The sequence below is a fragment of the Oncorhynchus gorbuscha genome, linkage group LG08 (genome assembly GCF_021184085.1).
Source record: "Oncorhynchus gorbuscha isolate QuinsamMale2020 ecotype Even-year linkage group LG08, OgorEven_v1.0, whole genome shotgun sequence".
NCBI classification, from domain to species: domain Eukaryota; kingdom Metazoa; phylum Chordata; class Actinopteri; order Salmoniformes; family Salmonidae; genus Oncorhynchus; species Oncorhynchus gorbuscha.
This window is the reverse complement of record NC_060180.1, coordinates 68,507,322-68,527,803: the sequence shown is the minus strand read 5'-3', so window position 1 is coordinate 68,527,803 and position 20,482 is coordinate 68,507,322. Positions and strand designations below refer to the sequence as shown.

The window sequence follows — 20,482 nt, the reverse complement described above, 5'->3', positions numbered from 1 at the left end:
TTCTGGGAATCTTCAAATCAGGATTTCAGAAGAAAAAAAAACAGTACATTTTGGGGAAGTTACTGAAATTTTACAAGCCCATACTGTACATTGTTGTATGTTCACACAGGCAGAAATGAGTTACTAATACTGTTATCTTTATGTGGAGCAAAACTGTCATGACTTCTATTCCATCTGATAGTATTAGCCTTCCTTTCCCCATTGATGAATGGTGCCACTATGTTACTACGTGTTATAATTGTGTATACCACAATAGTGAAAGCTCATTTTGGAAACCTATTGGACTTCATTTAGCACTTCACTTAATATGCCTACCATCATAAAGAAATACAGACACAGCTCCATACTAGCAGTAATTATCTCTGTGCTATGAATACACCGGACTGGGATTCAACACAACTTTTAATTTTTTAATTTTACCTTTATTTTACTAGGCAAGTCAGTTAAAGAACAAATTCTTATTTTTAATGACGGCCTAGGAGCAGAACGACGGATTTGTAGCTTGTCAGCTTGGGGATTTGAACTTAATATATATTTACATTTAAGTCATTTAGCAGACGCTCTTATCCAGAGCGACTTACAAATTGGTGCATTCACCTTATGACATCCAGTGGAACAGTCACTTTACAATAGTGCATCTAAATTAAAGGGGGGTGACAAGGATTATGCTCTACCAACTATTCCTTAAAGAGGTGGGGTTACTAGTCCAACGCTCTAACCACTAGGCTACACTGCCGCCCCTACTCTCTAACCACTAGGCTACGCTGCCGCCTCTACACTCTAACCACTAGGCCACCCTGCCGCCCCGTACAATACGGTTCAATACAGTACAATAGGCTACAAAAGAGGTTGATACAATCAGACAGGGAAGATGAAGCTATTAACAAAGAGATAGAGAGAGAAAGAGAGACAGAGAAAGGAAGATAGAAAGTTATTTGACAAGCAGAAAGAGAGAGTGAAAAAACACCTTTTAAAAGGGAGACTATAAATAGTGGTCTGGAGGAGAGTGGCTGTTATGTCTGACAGTATTTATGGGGTCTTTGAGTACCTTCTTGTGTTGTACAGCATGTTAGCTTTTGTGACAGACATCTACCGCATGTTACAGTACAAAGACAATCTGGTTTGATGGAGATGAGGGTCTATCTCATCCCAGCTCAGCTCATAGAGGATTATCATTAGATTATTAGTTCATTACTTAAGTATATTGATGGTATACAGTAGAGACAGACCAGACCGTTCAACTGTCCTCTACTCTAAGTGCATCGATGACCTTGTCCCACCGTGACCGTACGTACATTTCCCAAACATAAGCCATGGATTACAGGTAACATCCACACCGAGCTAAAGAAAGCGAAGGTAACCTGCCTGTCGATGTTGCACACACTGTATATAGACCTTTTCTATTGTATTATTGACTGTATGTTTGTTTATTCCATGTGTAACTCTGTGTTGATGTTTGTGTTGCACTGCTTTGCTTTATCTTGGCCAGGTCGCAGTTGTAAATGAGAACTTTGCAACGGCGTTCTTCGTTTGTCCAAAGAGAGTCGGACCGAAATGCAGCGTGGTGGTTACTCATGTCTTTAATGAATGAATCGCGTTTCATTAAATAACTGATACAAATACAAAACAACAAAACGGAACGTGAAACCTAATTACAGCCTATCTGGTGAAACGACACAGAGACAGGAACAATTACCCACGAAATACAAAGTGAAACCCAGGCTACCTAAATACGGTTCCCCATCACAGACAACAAGAATCACCTGACTCTGATTGACACACCCCTAATCAACCACAATCCCAATGCCTACAAACACCCCAATACGACAATACAATAACCCCATGTCACACCCTGGCCTGAACAAATAATTAAAGTAAACACAAAATACTAAGACCAAGGCGTGACAGAACCCCCCCCTAAGGTGCGGACTCCCGGACGCACCTCAAAACCATAGGGAGGGTCCGGGTGGGTGTTTGTCCCTGGTGGCGGTTCCGGCTCGGGACGTGGACCCCACTCCATTAATGTCCTAGTTCCTCCCCTTCGCGTCCTGGGATAATCCACCCTCGCCGCCGACCATGGCCTAATAGTCCTCACCCAGAACCCCACTGAACTGAGGAGCAGCTCGTGACTGAGGGGCAGCTCGGGACTGAGGGGGCAGCTCGGGACTGAGGGGCAGCTCAGGACTGAGGGGCAGCTCAGGACACAGGGGCAGCTCGGGACTGAGGGGCAGCTCGGGACTGAGGGGCAGCCCGGAACTGAGGGGCAGCCCGGAACTGAGGGGAAGCCCAGTACTGAGAGAAAGCCCAGTACTGAGAGGAAGCCCAGTACTGAGAGGAAGCCCGGTGCTGAGATGAAGCTCAGGCAGGTAGTAGGCTCCGGTAGATCCTGGCTGGCTGGCGGATCTGGAACATTCTGGTTGACTAGCAGATCTGGAAGATTCTGGTTGACAGGCAGATCTAGCTGCTCTATGCAGACTGGCAGATCTGGAAGAGACTGGTTGACTGGTAGATCTGGAAGAATCTGGTTGACTGGCAGATCTAGAAGATCATGGCTGACTGGCGGATCTAGCTGCTCTATGCAGACTGGCAGCTCCTTGCAGACTGACAGGCAGCTGACAGCCTGGCTGCTCCATGACTGACAGCTCCTTGCAGACTGACAGCTCTGGCTGCTCCATGCAGGCTGACAGCTCCTTTGCAGACTGACAGCTGCTTCTTTCAGACTGCAGCTCTCTGACAGCTGACAGCTCTGGCTGCTTCTTTCAGAGACACTGGCAGCTCTCTTGCAGACTGACAGCTCTGGCTGCTTCTTGCAGACTGACAGCTCTGGCTGCTTCATACAGACTGACAGCTCTGGCTGCTTCATACAGACTGACAGCTCTGGCTGCTTTATGCAGACTGACAGCTCTGACTGCTCCATGCAGGCTGACAGCACCCTGCAGACTGGCAGCTCCTTGCAGACTGACAGCTCCTTGCAGACTGACAGCTCCTTGCAAACTGGCAGCTCTTTGCAGACTGACAGCTCTGGCTGCTTCATGCAGACTGACAGCTCTGGCTGCTTCATGCAGACTGACAGCTCAGGCTGCTCCGAACAAGCAGGAGGCTCCGGCAGCGCTGTAGAGGAGGAAGGTTCTGATAGCGCTGAACAGGCGGGAGACTCCGACAGCGCAGGAGGAAAGGAAGGCTCTGGCTGTGCTGAACAGGCGAGGCGCACTGACGGCCTGGTGCGTGGTGCTGGAACTGGTGCTACAGGATCGAGGACACGCACAGGAAGCCTGGTGCAGGGAGCTGCTACCGGAGGACTGGTGTGTGAAGGTGGCACAGGATGGACCAGACCGTGAAAGAGTACTGGAGACCCTGAGAGACGTGCGAGGCTAGGTAGGTACACAGGAGGCCTAGTGCGTGAGGCTGGCACAATTTTCACCAGCCGACTAACAGGCACCTCAGGACGAGTATGGAGCGCTGACCCAGGTGCCATTAAATCCCCGACACGCTCCGTCGGACGAATATCGTACCTAAAGCACCATACTAGCAACTCCCTCATTACTCTCTTCTCCACTTTCCCCATTAACTCCTCCATAGTCTCTGCTTCGCTCACCTCTAACACCGGCTCTGGTTCTGGTCTCCTCCTTGGCTCCTCACGATAAACAAGGAGAGTTGGCTCTGGATAGACCGGACCGTGCAGGCGCACTGGAGCTCTTGAGCACCGAGCCTGCCCAACCTTACCTGGCTCGATGCCCACTCTAGCCCGGCCAATACGAAGGGCTGGTATGAACCGCACCGGGCTATGCACCCGCACTGGAAACACCGTGCGCTCCATAGCATAACACGGTGCCTGCCCGGTCTCTCTAGCCCCCCGGTAAGCACAGGGAGTTTGCGCAGGTCTCCTACCTGGCATAGCCATACTCCCTGTAAGCGCCCCCCCCCCCCCCCAATGTTTTTTTTGGGCTGCTTTTTGGGCTACCTTGCCAACCGTGTTCCCTCGTATCGTCGGCTTCTATCTCCTGCAGCCTCTGCTCTCCTAAGTGCCTCCACCTGTTCCTATGGGAGGCGATCTCTTCCGGCCAGTATCTCCTCCCAAGTGTAACAACCTTTGCCATCCAACACGTCTTCCCATGTCCATTCTCCGAATAATTCATCCTCCTTTCGCTGCTCATGCTGTCGCTGCCTGTTACCATGCCACTCGGTCCGTGTGTGGTGGGTGATTCTGTAACGGCGTTCTTCGTTTGTCGAAAGAGAGTCGGACCGAAATGCAGCGTGGTGGTTACTCATGTCTTTAATGAATGAATCGCGGTACATGAAATAACTGATACAAATACAAAACAACAAAACGGAACGTGAAACCTAATTACAGCCTATCTGGTGAAACTACACAGAGACAGGAACAATCACCCACGAAATACAAAGTGAAACCCAGGCTACCTAAATACGGTTCCCAATCAGAGACAACAAGAATCACCTGACTCTGATTGAGAACCGCCTCAGGCAGCCAAGCCTATACTAGACACACCCCTAATCAACCACAATCCAAAATGCCTACAAAAACCCCAATACGACAATACAATAACCCCATGTCACACCCTGGCCTGAACAAATAATTAAAGTAAACACAAAATACTAAGACCAAGGCGTGACAAACTTGTTCTCAACTGGCCTCCCTGGTTAAATAAAGGTGAAATAAAATAAAATATATATTTAACTTTGGATTGGAGATGTTTAATATGAGTCTGGAAGGAGAGTTTACAGTCTAGCCAGACACAGGTATTTGTAGTTGTCCACATATTCTAAGTCTAAAAACCGTCCAGAGTAGTGATGCTAGTCAGACGGGCAGGTGCGGGTTTAACTGATGTGAAATGGCTAGCTAGTTAGCGGGGTGTGCTCTAATAGCGTTTCAATCGGTGACGTCACTCGCTCTGAGACCTTGAAGTAGTTGTTCCCCTTGCTCTGCAAGGGCCGCGGCTTTTGTGGAGCGATGGGTGCTATACTGTTACACTGCCAGCAATCGGTTGAAAAGCATGCATTTAGTTTTACTAGCATTTAAGAGCAGTTGGAGGCCACGGAAGGAGAGTTGTATGGCATTGAAGCTCGTTTGGAGGTTTGTTAATACAGTGTCCAAAGAAGGGCCAGATGTATACAGAATGGTGTCGTCTGCATAGAGGTTGTTCACTGTTCACTCTGCTACCGCACGACAAGTGATACCGGAGTGCCAAGTCTAGGACCAAAAGGCTCCTCAACAGCTTCTACCCCCAAGCCGTCAGACTGCTGGACAATTAATCAAATGGCCACAATGTATTCCCCCCTCCTTTGTGTTTACATTGCTGCTACTTGCTGTTTATTATCTATGCATAGTCACTTTCCAAATGACCTCGACTAACCTGTACTCCCACACATTGACCTGGTACTGGTACCCCCTGTATAAAGCCTCGTTATTGTTATGTCATTTTCTTGTGTTACTTTTGATTTTATTATCTTTTTCTACTTTAGTTCATTGGTAAATGTTTCCTGAACTCTATTTCTTGAACTTCATTGTTCGATAAGACGTTCACTGTAAAACAAGACCTCTAGAATAAACAATACTATCATCATCTTGCTAACAACCATCGGTTCAAACACAGAAGTCCCTCACCATAGACTTTATCATATCAATATGGAATGAGAGAGAGAGAGAGAGAGAGAGAGAGAGAGAGAGAGAGAGAGAGAGAGAGAGAGAGAGAGAGACAGAGAGAGAGAGAGAGAGAGAGAGAGAGAGAGAGAGAGAGAGAGAGAGAGAGAGAGAGAGAGAGAGAGAGAGAGAGAGAGAGAGAATAGATGGTGAGTGGGTTGAATGACACACTGGTTAGTAGAGCACTGGAGAGCATCATGCTGTGTTTTCATCAATAAAACACAGGAACACATTAATATTACAGCACCACCCTATGAGATATTTTCCGACCTTATGACAACAAACACAAGATAACGACAAACAGGAGATAACATGTCAGATCCTTCAGTCTGTTAATCTGCAAAAAGCTTCAACGTGGGACCGTCATAGGATGCCACCTTTCCAACAAATCAGTTAGTCAAATGTCAGCCCTGCTAGAGCTGCACCAGTCAGCTGTAAGTGCTGTTATTGTGTAGTGGAAATGTCTAGGAGTAACCAATGGCTCAGCCGTGAAGTGGAAATGTCTAGGAGTAACCAATGGCTCAGCCGTGAAGTGGAAATGTCTAGGAGTAACCAATGGCTCAGCCGTGAAGTGGAAATGTGGTAAAATGTCTGAAGTGGAAATGTCTCAGAGTAACCAATGGCTCAGCCGTGAAGAAATGGTAAAATGTCTGAAGTGGAAAGTAACCAATGGCTCAGCCGTGAAGTGGAAATGTGGCTCAGGAAGTGGAAATGTAACCAATGGCTCAGCCGTGAAGTGGAAATGTCTAGGAGTAACCAATGGCTCAGCCGTGAAGTGGAAATGTCTAACCAATCGCTCAGCCGTGAAGTGGAAAACCAATGGCTCAGCCGTGAAGTGGAAATGTCTCAGAGTAACCAATGGCTCAGCCGTGAAGTGGAAATGTCTAGGAGTAACCAATGGCTCAGCCGTGAAGTGGAAATGTCTAGGAGTAACCAATGGCTCAGCCGTGAAGTGGAAATGTCTCAGAGTAACCAATGGCTCAGCCGTGAAGTGGTGGGCCACCCAACCTCACAGTACGAGACTGGCGAGTGCTGAAGTCCGTAGCAAAAAATTGTCTGTCCTCGGTTCCAACACCGAGTTCCAAACTGCCTCTGGAAGCAACGTCAGCACAAGAACTATTCGTTGGGAGCTTCATGAAATGGGTCGCCACCATTGGACTCTGGAGCAGTGGAAAAGCTTTCTCTGGAGTGATGAATCACGCTTCACTATCTGGTAGTCTGACGGACAAATCTGGGTTGAGCGGATGCCAGGAGAACGCTACGTGCCACAATGCATAGAGACAACTGTAAAGATTGGTGGAGGAGGAATAATGGTCTGGGGCTGATTTCCATAGTCCAGGCTAGACCCCTTCGTTCCAGTGAATGGAAATCTTAATGCTAAAGAATAAAATGATGTTATAGATTCTGTGCTTTCAACTTTAAGGCAACAATTTGGGGAAGGCCCTTTCATGATTCAGCATGACAACATGTCACGCCCTGATCTGTTTCACCGGTTCTTGTGCTTGTCTCCACCCCCCTCCAGGTGTCGCTTATTATCCCCGGTGTACAAACTGCCATTTGTCCTGGCTCCTATTTCTCCCAGTGTCTGTTCTTTTCGAGTCTTCCTGGTTTATGAACTCTCACCTGTCTCCGACCTGCCTTTTGCCTACCCCTTTTGTTCTAATAAATATCGGAGCTCAATCATTTTCCTCCTTTCTCTGCATTTCTCTGCATTTGGATCTAGCCTTGTGCCCTTTCCTGTTTCCATGACAATGCCCACGTGCACAAAGCGAGGTCCATAGAGAAATGGTTTGTTGAGATCGGTGTGGAAGAACTTGACTGGCCTGCACAGAGCCCTGACCTCAACCCCATTGAACACCTTTGGGATAAATTGGAACGCCGGCTGCGAGCCAGGCTTAATCGTCCAATATCAGTACCCGAACACACTAATGCTCTTGTGGCTGAATCGAAGCAAGTCCCTGCAGCAACGATCCAAAATCTAGTGGAAAGCCTTCCCAGAAGAGTTTGAAGTTACAGCAGTAAAGGGGGGACCAACTCCATATTAATGCCCATGATTTTGGAATGAGATGCTTGATGAGCAGGTGTCCACATACATTTTCTGTTGCAAAACGTTTCGTTACAGTGTGATGTAATGAATAAGACTCAGGCCATACAGTACCTTTCCATCTTTACTAAGAAGGTCCTGGCTTTTGGTCTTGTCCAGGTCAGATGACAAACAGTCAATGCTGTCCTCTGTGGTGGCTTCAAGGTCAGTCGAATCAGACAATGCCAACCTCGTCTTGGCTGAATGAGAGAGATGGATGGCGAGAGATGGATGGAGAGAGAGATTGATGGAGAGAGAGATGGATGGAGAGAGAGATGGATGGAGAGAGATGGATGGAGAAAGAGATGGATGGAGAAAGATGAATGGAGAGAGAAAACAAATCATAAATATACTAACATAGAGACCAACTACCACCAGCAAAAACGTATAACATAACCTATTTTTTTAATACAAACTATTTGTATTTTAGAGATTTTCTCAGACACAAAGACACTTGAAACATCGAATCAGAATTTGGCTCCTCTCCACTTTCTCTAGAGTCACAACACACTCTAACTGATTGAGTCTCAGAAGAGAATGTCCCCACTGTGCAAATATAGAACAGTATGTACTAGGTAATAGGGCACTACTAGGTAATAAGATGGCTCTAGGTAATAATATGATTCTAGGTAATAAGATGGTTATAGATAATAAGACAGTACTAGGTAATAAGATGTATCTAGGTAATAGGATGGTTCGGTTCTAGGTAATAAGATGGATCTAGGTAATAGGATGGATCTAGGTAATAGGACGGTACTAGGTAATAAGAGGGTTCTAGGTAATAGGACGCTACTAGGTAATAAGACGCTACTAGGTAATAAGATGGTTCTAGGTAATAAGATGGCTCTAGGTAATAATATGGTTCTAGGTAATACGATGGTTCTAGGTGATAAGATGGCTCTAGGTAATAAGATGGTTCTAGGTAATAAGATGGTTCTAGGTAATAAGATGGTTCTAGTTAATAAGATGGATCTAGGTAATAATATGGTTCTAGGTAATAAGATGGTTCTAGGTAATAAAATGGTATAAGGTAATAAGACAGTATGGTGCATGGGCAAGTGAGTCACACCTGGCACAGCGTCTTCCCCATCTGCATCGGTAGCATTGGTGTCCAGTCCATCCTCAGAGCTCTGCTCCCCTGTCTGCTGCAGGGTCAGCTGGTGGCACACGTCAAAGGCCTGGCCCACCGTCCGCACAATGCGCATGGCCTGGGACTAGAGGGGTGGGGGTGGAAGAAAAGGGGAGAGGGAGGGAGGGAGGGAGGGGGAGAGATGGGGAGGGGGAGGGGGATGGGGAGGGGGGGGATGGGGAGGGGGAGGGGAGAGAGAGGACAACAAAAGAAGGAGGGGAGAGAGTTTTAGACGGCACAGTAATTCAGTGGGTGCATGCTGTCGTTGTAATGGATTGGTTCATTCCAGAGCCGTAGGATCTCAAGCATTTCCTTTAGACCCTACAAGGCACAACGAACTCAAAAATCTATTGATTATATAACCAAAATAATTCAATATCTCCAACGTTATACATTCTTGCCTTTAGAGCAATTATGCCGCAAGGCCCGAAGGAGGGTTGTCTTGTGCACTCAGTGGCACATTGACCAGGTGCTTTAAAATGCCCCACATTCATACTGAGGAGGAATGCTGCTTCAAGGCTGTCAATCACCACTGTATGTCGGTAAGCACAGGGCCAGTGTTGTGTGTGTGAGACAGTGTGCTCCTATGTTGCAACAATAATGACCACCGTTGTATGGTTATGATATTCTATGTTACCTGTGTATAGTAAGTACCATACTGTACCATATGATGATCATCTGAGCTATTTCCAGCATATGCCTCAACCCAAAAGGATCACCACTCTTTTTTAATTGGACATGGCCCAACGGGAAGTGAACTCACGACCTTTGAGATGCTAGCACTGCTCTCAAAAAAAAGAACCATCTGGATCACAAGGCCAATTTAGGAATTTCAGGATTCTTTAAACCCAACAGTGATTAATGGGAGCCAGGGTTACCAAACCCAGTATCAGCAGTTTACCCTCCTCTCTTCTGGACAAGGTTTGATCTGGAAGTCCGAGATAAGAGGTTCAGGGCTGGAGGCACCTGAGAAGCGCCATATAGGGGATTACATCCTGTGTCTTTACTTTGTGGTACAGATGGCAGGTGGTACAGGTTGCAAATGTCACAATTAAAAGCCTCTTTCTCTGCTGACTGCATCCCTATGTAGTGCCCTTCCTGAAGACAAACAATGTATACGAAATGCTTCAGTCTGGTTTTAGACCCCATCATAGCACTGAGACGGCACTTGTGAAGGTGGTAAAATGAAATTTTAATGGCATCGGACCGAGGCTCTGCATCTGTCCTCGTGCTCCTAGACCTTAGTGCTGCTTTTGATACCATCGATCACCACATTCTTTTGGAGAGATTGGAAACCCAAATTGGTCTACATGGACATGTTCTGGCCTGGTTTAGATCTTATCTGTCGGAAAGATATCAGTTTGTCTCTGTGAATGGTTTGTCCTCTGACAAATCAACTGTAAATTTCGGTGTTCCTCAAGGTTCTGTTTTAGGACCACTATTGTTTTCACTATATATTTTACCTCTTGGGGATGTTATTTGAAAACGTAATGTAAACTTTCACTGCTATGCGGATGACACACAGCTGTACATTTCAATGAAACATGGTGAAGCCCCAAAATTGCCCTCACTAGAAGCATGTGTTTCAGACATAAGGAAGTGGATGGCTGCAAACTTTCTACTATTAAACTCGGACAAAACAGAGATGCTTGTTCTAGGTCCCAAGAAACAAAGAGATCTTCTGTTGAATCTGACAATTAATCTTAATGGTTGTACAGTCGTCTCAAATGAAACTGTGAAGGACCTCGGCGTTACTCTGGACCCTGATCTCTCTTTTGAAGAACATATCAAGACCATTTCGAGGACAGCTTTTTTCCATCTACGTAACATTGCAAAAATCAGAAACTTTCTGTCCAAAAATGATGCAGAAAAATTAATCCATGCTTTTGTCACTTCTAGGTTAGACTACTGCAATGCTCTATTTTCCGGCTACCCGGATAAAGCACTAAATAAACTTCAGTTAGTGCTAAATACGGCTGCTAGAATCCTGACTAGAACCAAAAAATTGATCATATTACTCCAGTGCTAGCCTCTCTACACTGGCTTCCTGTCAAAGCAAGGGCTGATTTCAAGGTTTTACTGCTAACCTACAAAGCATTACATGGGCTTGCTCCTACCTACCTCTCTGATTTGGTCCTGCCGTACATACCTACACGTACGCTACGGTCACAAGACGCAGGCCTCCTAATTGTCCCTAGAATTTCTAAGCAAACAGCTGGAGGCAGGGCTTTCTCCTATAGAGCTCCATTTTTATGGAACGGTCTGCCTACCCATGTCAGAGACGCAAACTCGGTCTCAACCTTTAAGTCTTTACTGAAGACTCATCTCTTCAGTGGGTCATATGATTGAGTGTAGTCTGGCCCAGGAGTGGGAAGGTGAACTGAAAGGCTCTGGAGCAACGAACCGCCCTTGCTGTCTCTGCCTGGCCGGTTCCCCTCTTTCCACTGGGATTCTCTGCCTCTACCCTGTTACGGGGGCTGAGTCACTGGCTTGCTGGGGCTCTCTCATGCCGTCCCTGGGGGGGGGGTGCATCACCTGGGTGGGTTGATTCACTGTTGTGGTCAGCCTGTCTGGGTTGGCGCCCCCCCCTTGGGTTGTGCCGTGGCGGAGAACTTTGTGGGCTATACTCGGCCTTGTCTCAGGATGGTAAGTTGGTGGTTGAAGATATCCCTCTAGTGGTGTGGGGGCTGTGCTTTGGCAAAGTGGGTGGGGTTATATCCTTCCTGTTTGGCCCTGTCCGGGGGTGTCCTCGGATGGGGCCACAGTGTCTCCTGACCCCTCCTGTCTCAGCCTCCAGTATTTATGCTGCAGTAGTTTATGTGTCGGGGGGCTAGGGTCAGTTTTTTATATCTGGAGTACTTCTCCTGTCCTATTCGGTGTCCTGTGTGAATCTAAGTGTGCGTTCTCTAATTCTCTCTTTCTTTCTCTCTCTCGGAGGACCTGAGCCCTAGGACCATGCCCCAGGACTACCTGACATGATGACTCCTTGCTGTCCCCAGTCCACCTGGCCATGCTGCTGCTCCAGTTTCAACTGGCCTGGGCCCTAGGACCATGTCCCAGGACTACCTGACATGATGACTCCTTGCTGTCCCCAGTCCACCTGGCCATGCTGCTGCTCCAGTTTCAACTGTTCTGCCTTACTATTATTCAACCATGCTGGTCATTTATGAACATTTGAACATCTTGGCCACGTTCTGTTATAATCTCCACCCGGCACAGCCAGAAGAGGACTGGCCACCCCTCATATGCTCTGAGGAGAGGAGTTGGCCACCCCTCCTTGTCGTCTCTAATTCTCTCTTTCTTCTCTCTCTCAGAGGACCTGAGCCCTAGGACCGTGCCCCAGGACTACCTGACATGATGGCTCCTTGCTGTCCCCAGTCCACCTGACTGTGCTGCTGCTCCAGTTTCAACTGTTCTGCCTTATTATTATTCGACCATGCTGGTCATTTATGAACATTTGAACATCTTGGTCATGTTCTGTTATAATCTCTACCCGGCACAGCCAGAAGAGGACTGGCCACCCCACATAGCCTGGTTCCTCTCTAGGTTTCTTCCTAGGTTTTGGCCTTTCTAGGGAGTTTTTCCTAGCCACCGTGCTTTTACACCTGCATTGTTTGCTGTTTGGGGTTTTAGGCTGGGTTTCTGTACAGCACTTTGAGATATCAGCTGATGTACGAAGGGCTATATAAATAAATTTGATTTGATTTGATTTGATTTGATTTGCCCTACTTATGACCAGGGCCAATAGGGAATAGGGTGTCATTTGTGATGAATTAGTATGCTGCTTCACTCAGTCACTGTCAACGGTACATGCCTGGTATCCATGGTGAAGGGATGGGAGTCAACCTCACTGGAAGGGTTGTTATCCAGGCTTTTGTAATGAAGAACATTTCCTCTGTTTAATATGCAGCTATGGGGTAGTCGCGTGCCATTCTTTTCTACCAGCATTTTTCTATCGTGCAGAATAGAAAGTCATCACATGTGTGTACTGTGTGCAACTGTGATCTTGTAGATGAGACAATGTGTGTGTGTGTGTGTTTGTGTATAGGCAAAACTCTCTATTGATCCAAGAGTCCCAAGGCTCCTTTAATGCATCATGGCACAGTGCCCTATACCCAGCCCCCTTCCCAAAGCATCTGCTGCCACATATCTGATACCCTGTAGAGATAAACGGATTATACACCACAAATTAAATACCACAAATTATATACCACAGATTAGATACCACAGATTAAATACCACAGATTATATACCACAGATTAAATACCACAGATTAAATACCACAGATTAAACACCACAGATTAAACTCCACAGATTAAATACCACATATTAGATACCACAGATTATATACCACAGATTAAATACCACTGATTATATACCACTGATTATATACCACTGATTATATACCACAGATTAAATACCACAGATTATATACCACTGATTATATACCACTGATTATATACCACTGATTATATACCACTGATTATATACCACAGATTAAATACCACAGATTATATACCACTGATTATATACCACTGATTATATACCACTGATTATATACCACTGATTATATACCACAGATTATATACCACTGATTATATACCACTGATTATATACCACTGATTATATACCACTGATTATATACCACTGATTATATACCACAGATTAAATACCACTGATTATATACCACTTATTATATACCACAGATTAAATACCACAGATTAAATACCACAGATTATATACCACAGATTATATACCACTGATTATATACCACAGATTATATACCACTGATTATATACCACTGATTATATACCACTGATTATATACCACTGATTATATACCACAGATTATATACCACTGATTATATACCACTGATTATATACCACTGATTATATACCACTGATTATATACCACATATTATATACCACTGATTATATACCACAGATTATATACCACAGATTATATACCACTGGTTATATACCACTGATTATATACCACAGATTATATACCACTGATTATATACCACAGATTATATACCACTGATTATATACCACTGATTATATACCACTGATTAAATACCACAGATTATATGCCACAGATTATATACCACAGATTATATACCACAGATTATATACCACTGATTATATACCACAGATTATATACCACTGATTATATACCACTGATTATATACCACAGATTAAATACCACTGATTATATACCACTGATTATATACCACAGATTATATACCACTGATTATATACCACAGATTATATACCACTGATTATATACCACTGATTATATACCACAGATTATATACCACTGATTATATACCACTGATTATATACCACAGATTATATACCACTGATTATATACCACAGATTATATACCACTGATTATATACCACAGATTATATACCACTGATTATATACCACAGATTAAATACCACTGATCTGGATCCTGTGGATAATCTACATCTCATACCCAGCCCACTTCCACAGCGATACACACTGTCTTAACCATAGAATTATATAAAAGATATATAGAAAGTATTCACACCTCTTGACTTTTTCCACATTTTTTTGTTACAGCCTGAATTTAAAATCGATGAAATGTAGATTATTTTTGGTCGCTGGCTGTAACACAAAGTTGAATTATGTTTTTAGAACTGTTTACAAATCAATCAACAATTTAAAGCTGAAATGTCTTGAGACAATTAGTATTCAAACCCTTTGTTATGCCAAGCCTAAATAAATTCAGGAGTACAAATGTGCTTAACAAGTCACATAATAAATTGCATGGACTCACTCTGTGTGCAATAATAGTGTTTCACATGATTTTTGAATGACTACATCATCTCTGTACTCCACACGTACAATTATCTATAAGGTCCCTCAGTCGAGCAGTGAATCTCAAACACAGATTCAACCACAAAGACCAGGTAGGTTTCCCAATGCCTCGCAAAGAAGGGCACCTATTGGTAGATGGGTAAAAATAAAAAAGCAGACTGAATATCCCTTTGAGCATGGTGAAGTTATTAATTACACTATGGATGGTGTACCAATACAACCAGTCACTACAAAGATACAGGCGTCCTACCTATCTCAGTTGCCGGAGATGAAGGAAACCACTCAGGGATTTCACCATGAGGCCAATGGTGACTTTAAAACAGTTACAGAGTTTAATGGCTGTGATATGAGAAAACTGAGGATGGATCAACAACATTGTAGTTACTCCACAATACTACCCTAATTGACAGAGTGAAAATAAGGAAGTCTGTACAGAATACAAATATTCCAAGATATACATCCTATTTGCAATTAGCCATTCAAGTATATTTTCAAAGAAATGTGGCAAAGAAATGAACTTTTATAAACATTATGTTTGGGGCAAATCTAACACAGCACACAAAGTACGACTCTTCATATTTTCAAGCATGGTGGTGGCTGCTCCAGCGACGATGGGTTTGTGCCCATAGGCAACGTTATTGCCAGTGATGTCTGGTGAAAACCTGCCTTACAACAGGCTTACAAGCCCTCAGTCCAGCCTCTCTCAGCCTATTGCAGACAGTCTGAGCACTGATGGAGGGATTGTGCGTTCCTGGTGTAACTCGGGCAGTTGTTGTTGCCCTCCTGTACCTGTCCCGCAGGTGTGATGTTCGGATGTACCGATTCTGTGTAGGTGTTGTGTGGTCTGCCACTCTGAGGACGTTCAGCTGTCCGTCCTGTCTCCCTGTAGCGCTGTCTTAGGTGTCTCACAGTATGGACATGGCAATTTATTGCCCTGGCCACATCTGCAGTCTCATGCCTCCTTGCAGCATGCCTCCTTGTAGCACGTTCACACAGTTGAGCAGGGACCCTGGGCATCGTTCTTTTGGGGATTTCCAGAGTCAGTAAAAAGGCTTCTTTAGTGTCCTAAGTTTTCATAACTGTGACCTTAATTGCATACCGTCTGTAAACTGTTAGTGTCTTAACGACCGTTCCACAGGTGCATGTTCATTAATTGTTTATGGTTCTTTGAAAAAGCATGAGAAACTGTGTTTAAACCCTTTACAATGAAGATCTGTGAAGTTATTTGGATTTTTATGAATTATCTTTGAAAGACAGGGACATTTCTTTTCTTGCTGGGTTTAGGTGTACAAACCTCTTAGAAAGACTCACAGACGCCAAAGGTGATTCTAACACGTATTGACTCAAGGGGTTGAACACTTATATAATCAAGATACTGTATATTAGTGTTTTATTTTTCATAAATGTTCTAAAAAAGTTATAATTTTTCTTCCACGTTGACATTACAGAGTATTTTATGTAGATCGTTGACACAAAATGTAAATTAAATAAATGTTAATCCCACTTTCTAACACAACAAAATGTCAAGGCGATGTGAATACTTTCTGAAGGAGCTGTAGAATTATAGGTCATACCTTCCTCTTGGACTTGAAGACATTACACCGGAACATGTTGCTCTGTCCATCTCTCGCAATGTAACTGAAGATCTTCAATTCCTGGGCGTCATGTGACACATAGAAAATCCTAAATGAGACGGGGAAAATGTAATGATAATGAGAATTTGATTGATTTCACTTTTAAAGGCCCAATGCAGCCATTTTATATCAATATCAAATCCTTTCGCTGTAATAATTTAAGTAACTTACTGTAATACTTTTCCATTCAAATTCACAAAATTAGCTTTTTTAGCAAAAAACTATTTCTCAATTTAAAAAAATTCTAGGACTGTCTGGGAGTGGTCTGAGTGGGGAAGGGGAAAACTGGCTGTTACTCTCTTGGTTATTGGTCTACTAACCAATTTACTGCCTGGTGATGTCACCTGGCACCTGTCTTCCACCCATGCAAGCGGTTGATTAGAACTTCCTATGTTGATTGTATTTTCAGGGGCCTCCCGTGTGGCGCAGCAGTCTAAGGCACTGCATCGCAGTGCTAAAGGCATCACTACACATCTGGGTTCAATCATGTGACCGGGAGACTGATGAGGTGGCGCACAATTGGCCCAGCGTTGTCTGGGTTACGGGAGGGTTTGGCTGGCTGGGATGTCCTTGTCCCGTCGCACTCTAGCTACTTCTTGTGTTGACCGGGTGCATGCACGCTGACATCGGTCGTAGGCTATACAATGTTTTCATTGACACATTGGTGTGGCTGGCTTCGGGGGTTAAGCAAGCAGTGCGACTTGTTAGGGTCATGTTTCAGAGGACGCATGACTCTCGACCTTCGCCTCTCCCGAGTCCGTACGGGAGTTGGAGCAATGGGACAAGACTGTAACTACCAAATGGATATCATGAAAATGGGGTAAAATGTACCCCCCCCACAAATATTGTATTTTCTACTAGGAAATAACACTGATCACATGTTCATACCGTTACAGTGTTAGTTTCATCAACAAAACTGAATTTTGACCTTACTGGGTCTTTAATTAACTACTCAACCAAAAGTCATCAATGTATAAAAATACCCCCAAAATATTTTCAAGGCTCCGTGCTGTGAAAAACATGATTTTCCTGTGTGTTATATATATTTCCTTTCCACACTGTGAGGTTGGAATAATACTATTAAATAGTGAAAATTATGATAGAGACTTCCTGTAAATTAGATTATAGACCAATAGGAAAGAGACTTCCCAAACTCTCTTTTTGGACCATTTTAATTGAAAACAATCTCAGGACGGTACTTTATTACCCAGAAAGGATTTGATATTGAGATTTTTTTAATTAAAAAAAAGAGTTTTATGTTTGAGGACACTTTGACATTCCCTTACCTATAGATGGGGTCTTGTGTTATCATGACTGTGTTGTCATCCCATGACCACTCTTTCCTCTGGAACACAACCAGAGAACAACACAATGCTGCAATTCACTGCTATGACTTAGGAACAGATTTATGAAGTGTTTCACCTAAAATAAATATGGATTTAAACTTTTTTCCATCTGCAGACATTCAATATGTAGGACCTTGCAGCTTCCATGAAGGACAGAAAGCTATGGTGGTATTCCATCTTTTGGCAAATCAACACATTCTGCATCCATAAGCCATTCTGCCTCCATATGCAAAGAATGTTGATCAGAACACTGTATTTTTACATTTTAGGATACATTTTTAAATTACTTGTTTTATTTTGCCTCTGTAAGGAACAGTTACACACTTCACACTGTTGAAAACATGTAACATAATGTTTCCTTCACGCGGAAACTGTAGATGATGTGCATTCGGAAAGTATTCAGACTCCTTCACTACTTCCACATTTTGTTACGTTACAGCCTTATTCCTAAATTAATTAAATTGTTTTTTCCCCTTCATCAATCTGCACACAATACCCCATAATGACAATGCAAAAACAGGTTTTTAGAAATGTTTGCAAATTTATATTTAAAAAACACCCACAGATATACCATTTAGATACAGTAAGTATTCAGATCCTTTACTCAGTAGGCCTTTGGCAGTGATTACAGCCTCGAGTCTTCTAGGGTATAAGATTGGTGCAACTGTATTTGGGGAGTTTCTCCCATTCTTCTCTGCAGATCATCTCAAGCTCTGTCAGGTTGGATGGGGAGTGTCGCTGCACAGCTATTGTCAGTTCTCTCCAGAGATGTTCAATCAGGTTCAAGTCTGGGCCATTCAAGGACATGGAAAGACATTTTTTTTTAACTAGGCAAGTCAGTTAAGAGCTAATTCCTGTTTACAATGATGGCCTAGGAACAGTGGCCTTGCTCAGGGGGAGAACAACAGATGTTTACCCTGTCCGCTCTGGGATTCGATCTAGCAACCCTTTCGGTTACCGCCCCAATGCTCTAACCACTAGGCTACCTGCCGCCCCACACTTGTCCCGAAGCGACTCATGTGTTGTCTTGGCTGTTTCCTTAGTGTCGTTGTCATGCTGGAAGGTGAACTTTCGCCCCAGGCTGAGGACCGGAGCACTCTGGAACAGGTTTTTATCAAGGATCTCTCTGTTCCTCCAGACGTGACACTTGGCAGTCAGGCCAAAGAGTTCAATCTTGGCTTCATCAAACCAGAGAATCTTGTTTCTCATGGTCTGAGAGTCATTTAGTTGCATTTTGGCATGCTCCAAGCGGGCTGTCATGTGCCTTTTTCTTGGCCGGGCGGCCACTTCTAGGGAGAGTTTTGGTGGTTCCAAACATCTTCCATTTAAGAATGATGGAATCTGGGGACCCAATGCTGCAGATTGTACCCTAATAAAGAACAACATTTTGACATTCTGTTTTCAATCTATATAGAGAGGGTGTGTCATCTGTCCAATCAATTGAATTGACCAAAAGGGCCTTACCAAGGATTTTTGCTTTTTTCTCAGAACCACCCTCACACCATCGGCAGACACAATGATGTTGACCTTCTTCTTCTTCATGTTCTTCAATTTGAATTCATACTGTAGGGGAGGGGGGGGGGGGTGTCAATTACATAGATTTGTTCATGAAATTGGAATGTCAAATAACCCATACAATTATACGCTACACAGTATGGACTACCATGGACATTCCTATTCAAGAAGTAAACTGAAATTTCAATTCCTCAACCTTGTCCAGAGATACCTGATGTAATGGAATGAAAACATGTACCACTAACAGGTAGTGAGTACTAACAAGCAGTGAGTTCTATCAGGGAGTGAGTACTAACAAGGAGAGAGTATTACCAGGGAGTGAGTGCTAACAAGGAGTCAGTACTAACAGGTAGTAAGTACTAACAAGAAGTGAGTGCAAACAGGTAGTGAGTACTAACAGGTAGTGAGTACTAACAGGTAGTGAGTACTAACAAGAAGTGAGTGCAAACAGGTAGTGAGTACTAACAGGTAGTGAGTACTAACAGGTAGTGAGTACTAACTGGGAGTGAGTATTAACAGCTTGTGAGTGGTAACAGGCAGTGTGTACTAACAGGTAGTGAGTACTAACAGGTAGTGAGTACTAACAGGTAGTGAGTACTAACTGGGAGTGAGTATTAACAGGTTGTGAGTGGTAACAGGTAGTGAGTACTAACAGGTAGGTAGTAGTAACAGGTAGTGAGTGCTAACAGGTAGTGAGTACTAACAGGGCGTGAGTACTAACAGGTTGTGAGTACTAACAGGTAGTGAGTACTAACAGGTAGTGAGTACTAACAGGTAGTGAGTACTAACAGGTCGTGAGTACTAACAGGTAGTGAGTACTAACAGGTAGTGAGTACTAACAGGTAGTGAGTACTAACAGGTAGTGAGTACTAACTGGGAGTGAGTATTAACAGCTTGTGAGTGGTAACAGACAGTGTGTACTAACAGGTAGTGAGTACTAACAGGTAGTGAGTACTAACAGGTAGTGAGTACTAACTGGGAGTGAGTATTAACAGGTTGTGAGTGGTAACAGGTAGTGAGTACTAACAGGTAGGTAGTAGTAACAGGTAGTGAGTGCTAACAGGTAGTGAGTACTAACAGGGCGTGAGTACTAACAGGTTGTGAGTACTAACAGGTAGTGAGTACTAACAGGTAGTGAGTACTAACAGGTAGTGAGTACTAACAGGGCGTGAGTACTAACAGGTCGTGAGTACTAACAGGTAGTGAGTACTAACAGGTAGTGAGTACTAACAGGTAGTGAGTACTAACAGGTTGTGAGTACTAACAGGTC

The 20,482-nt window shown here is 44.0% G+C and overlaps 1 protein-coding gene across 3 annotated transcripts in view; it reads right to left on the bottom strand.

Annotated features, from left to right (window-relative positions):
- LOC124041014 (carboxyl-terminal PDZ ligand of neuronal nitric oxide synthase protein-like) overlaps window positions 1-20,482 on the bottom strand; it is a 37,725-nt gene that overhangs the window by 5,669 nt on the left and 11,574 nt on the right. For 2 of the 3 annotated variants that reach the window (XM_046358166.1, XM_046358167.1), the window contains 5 exons: window positions 19,169-19,260; window positions 17,638-17,698; window positions 16,292-16,400; window positions 8,812-8,956; window positions 7,818-7,942 (listed from right to left, as the gene is read on the bottom strand). In XM_046358166.1, the coding sequence (XP_046214122.1) occupies window positions 7,818-7,942; window positions 8,812-8,956; window positions 16,292-16,400; window positions 17,638-17,663 (405 nt within the window). In that variant the 5' untranslated portion in view covers window positions 17,664-17,698; window positions 19,169-19,260. Of the gene's footprint in view, window positions 1-7,817; window positions 7,943-8,811; window positions 8,957-16,291; window positions 16,401-17,637; window positions 17,712-19,167; window positions 19,261-20,482 lie in introns of all 3 variants that reach the window. The other variant, XM_046358169.1, reaches the window with a different exon arrangement.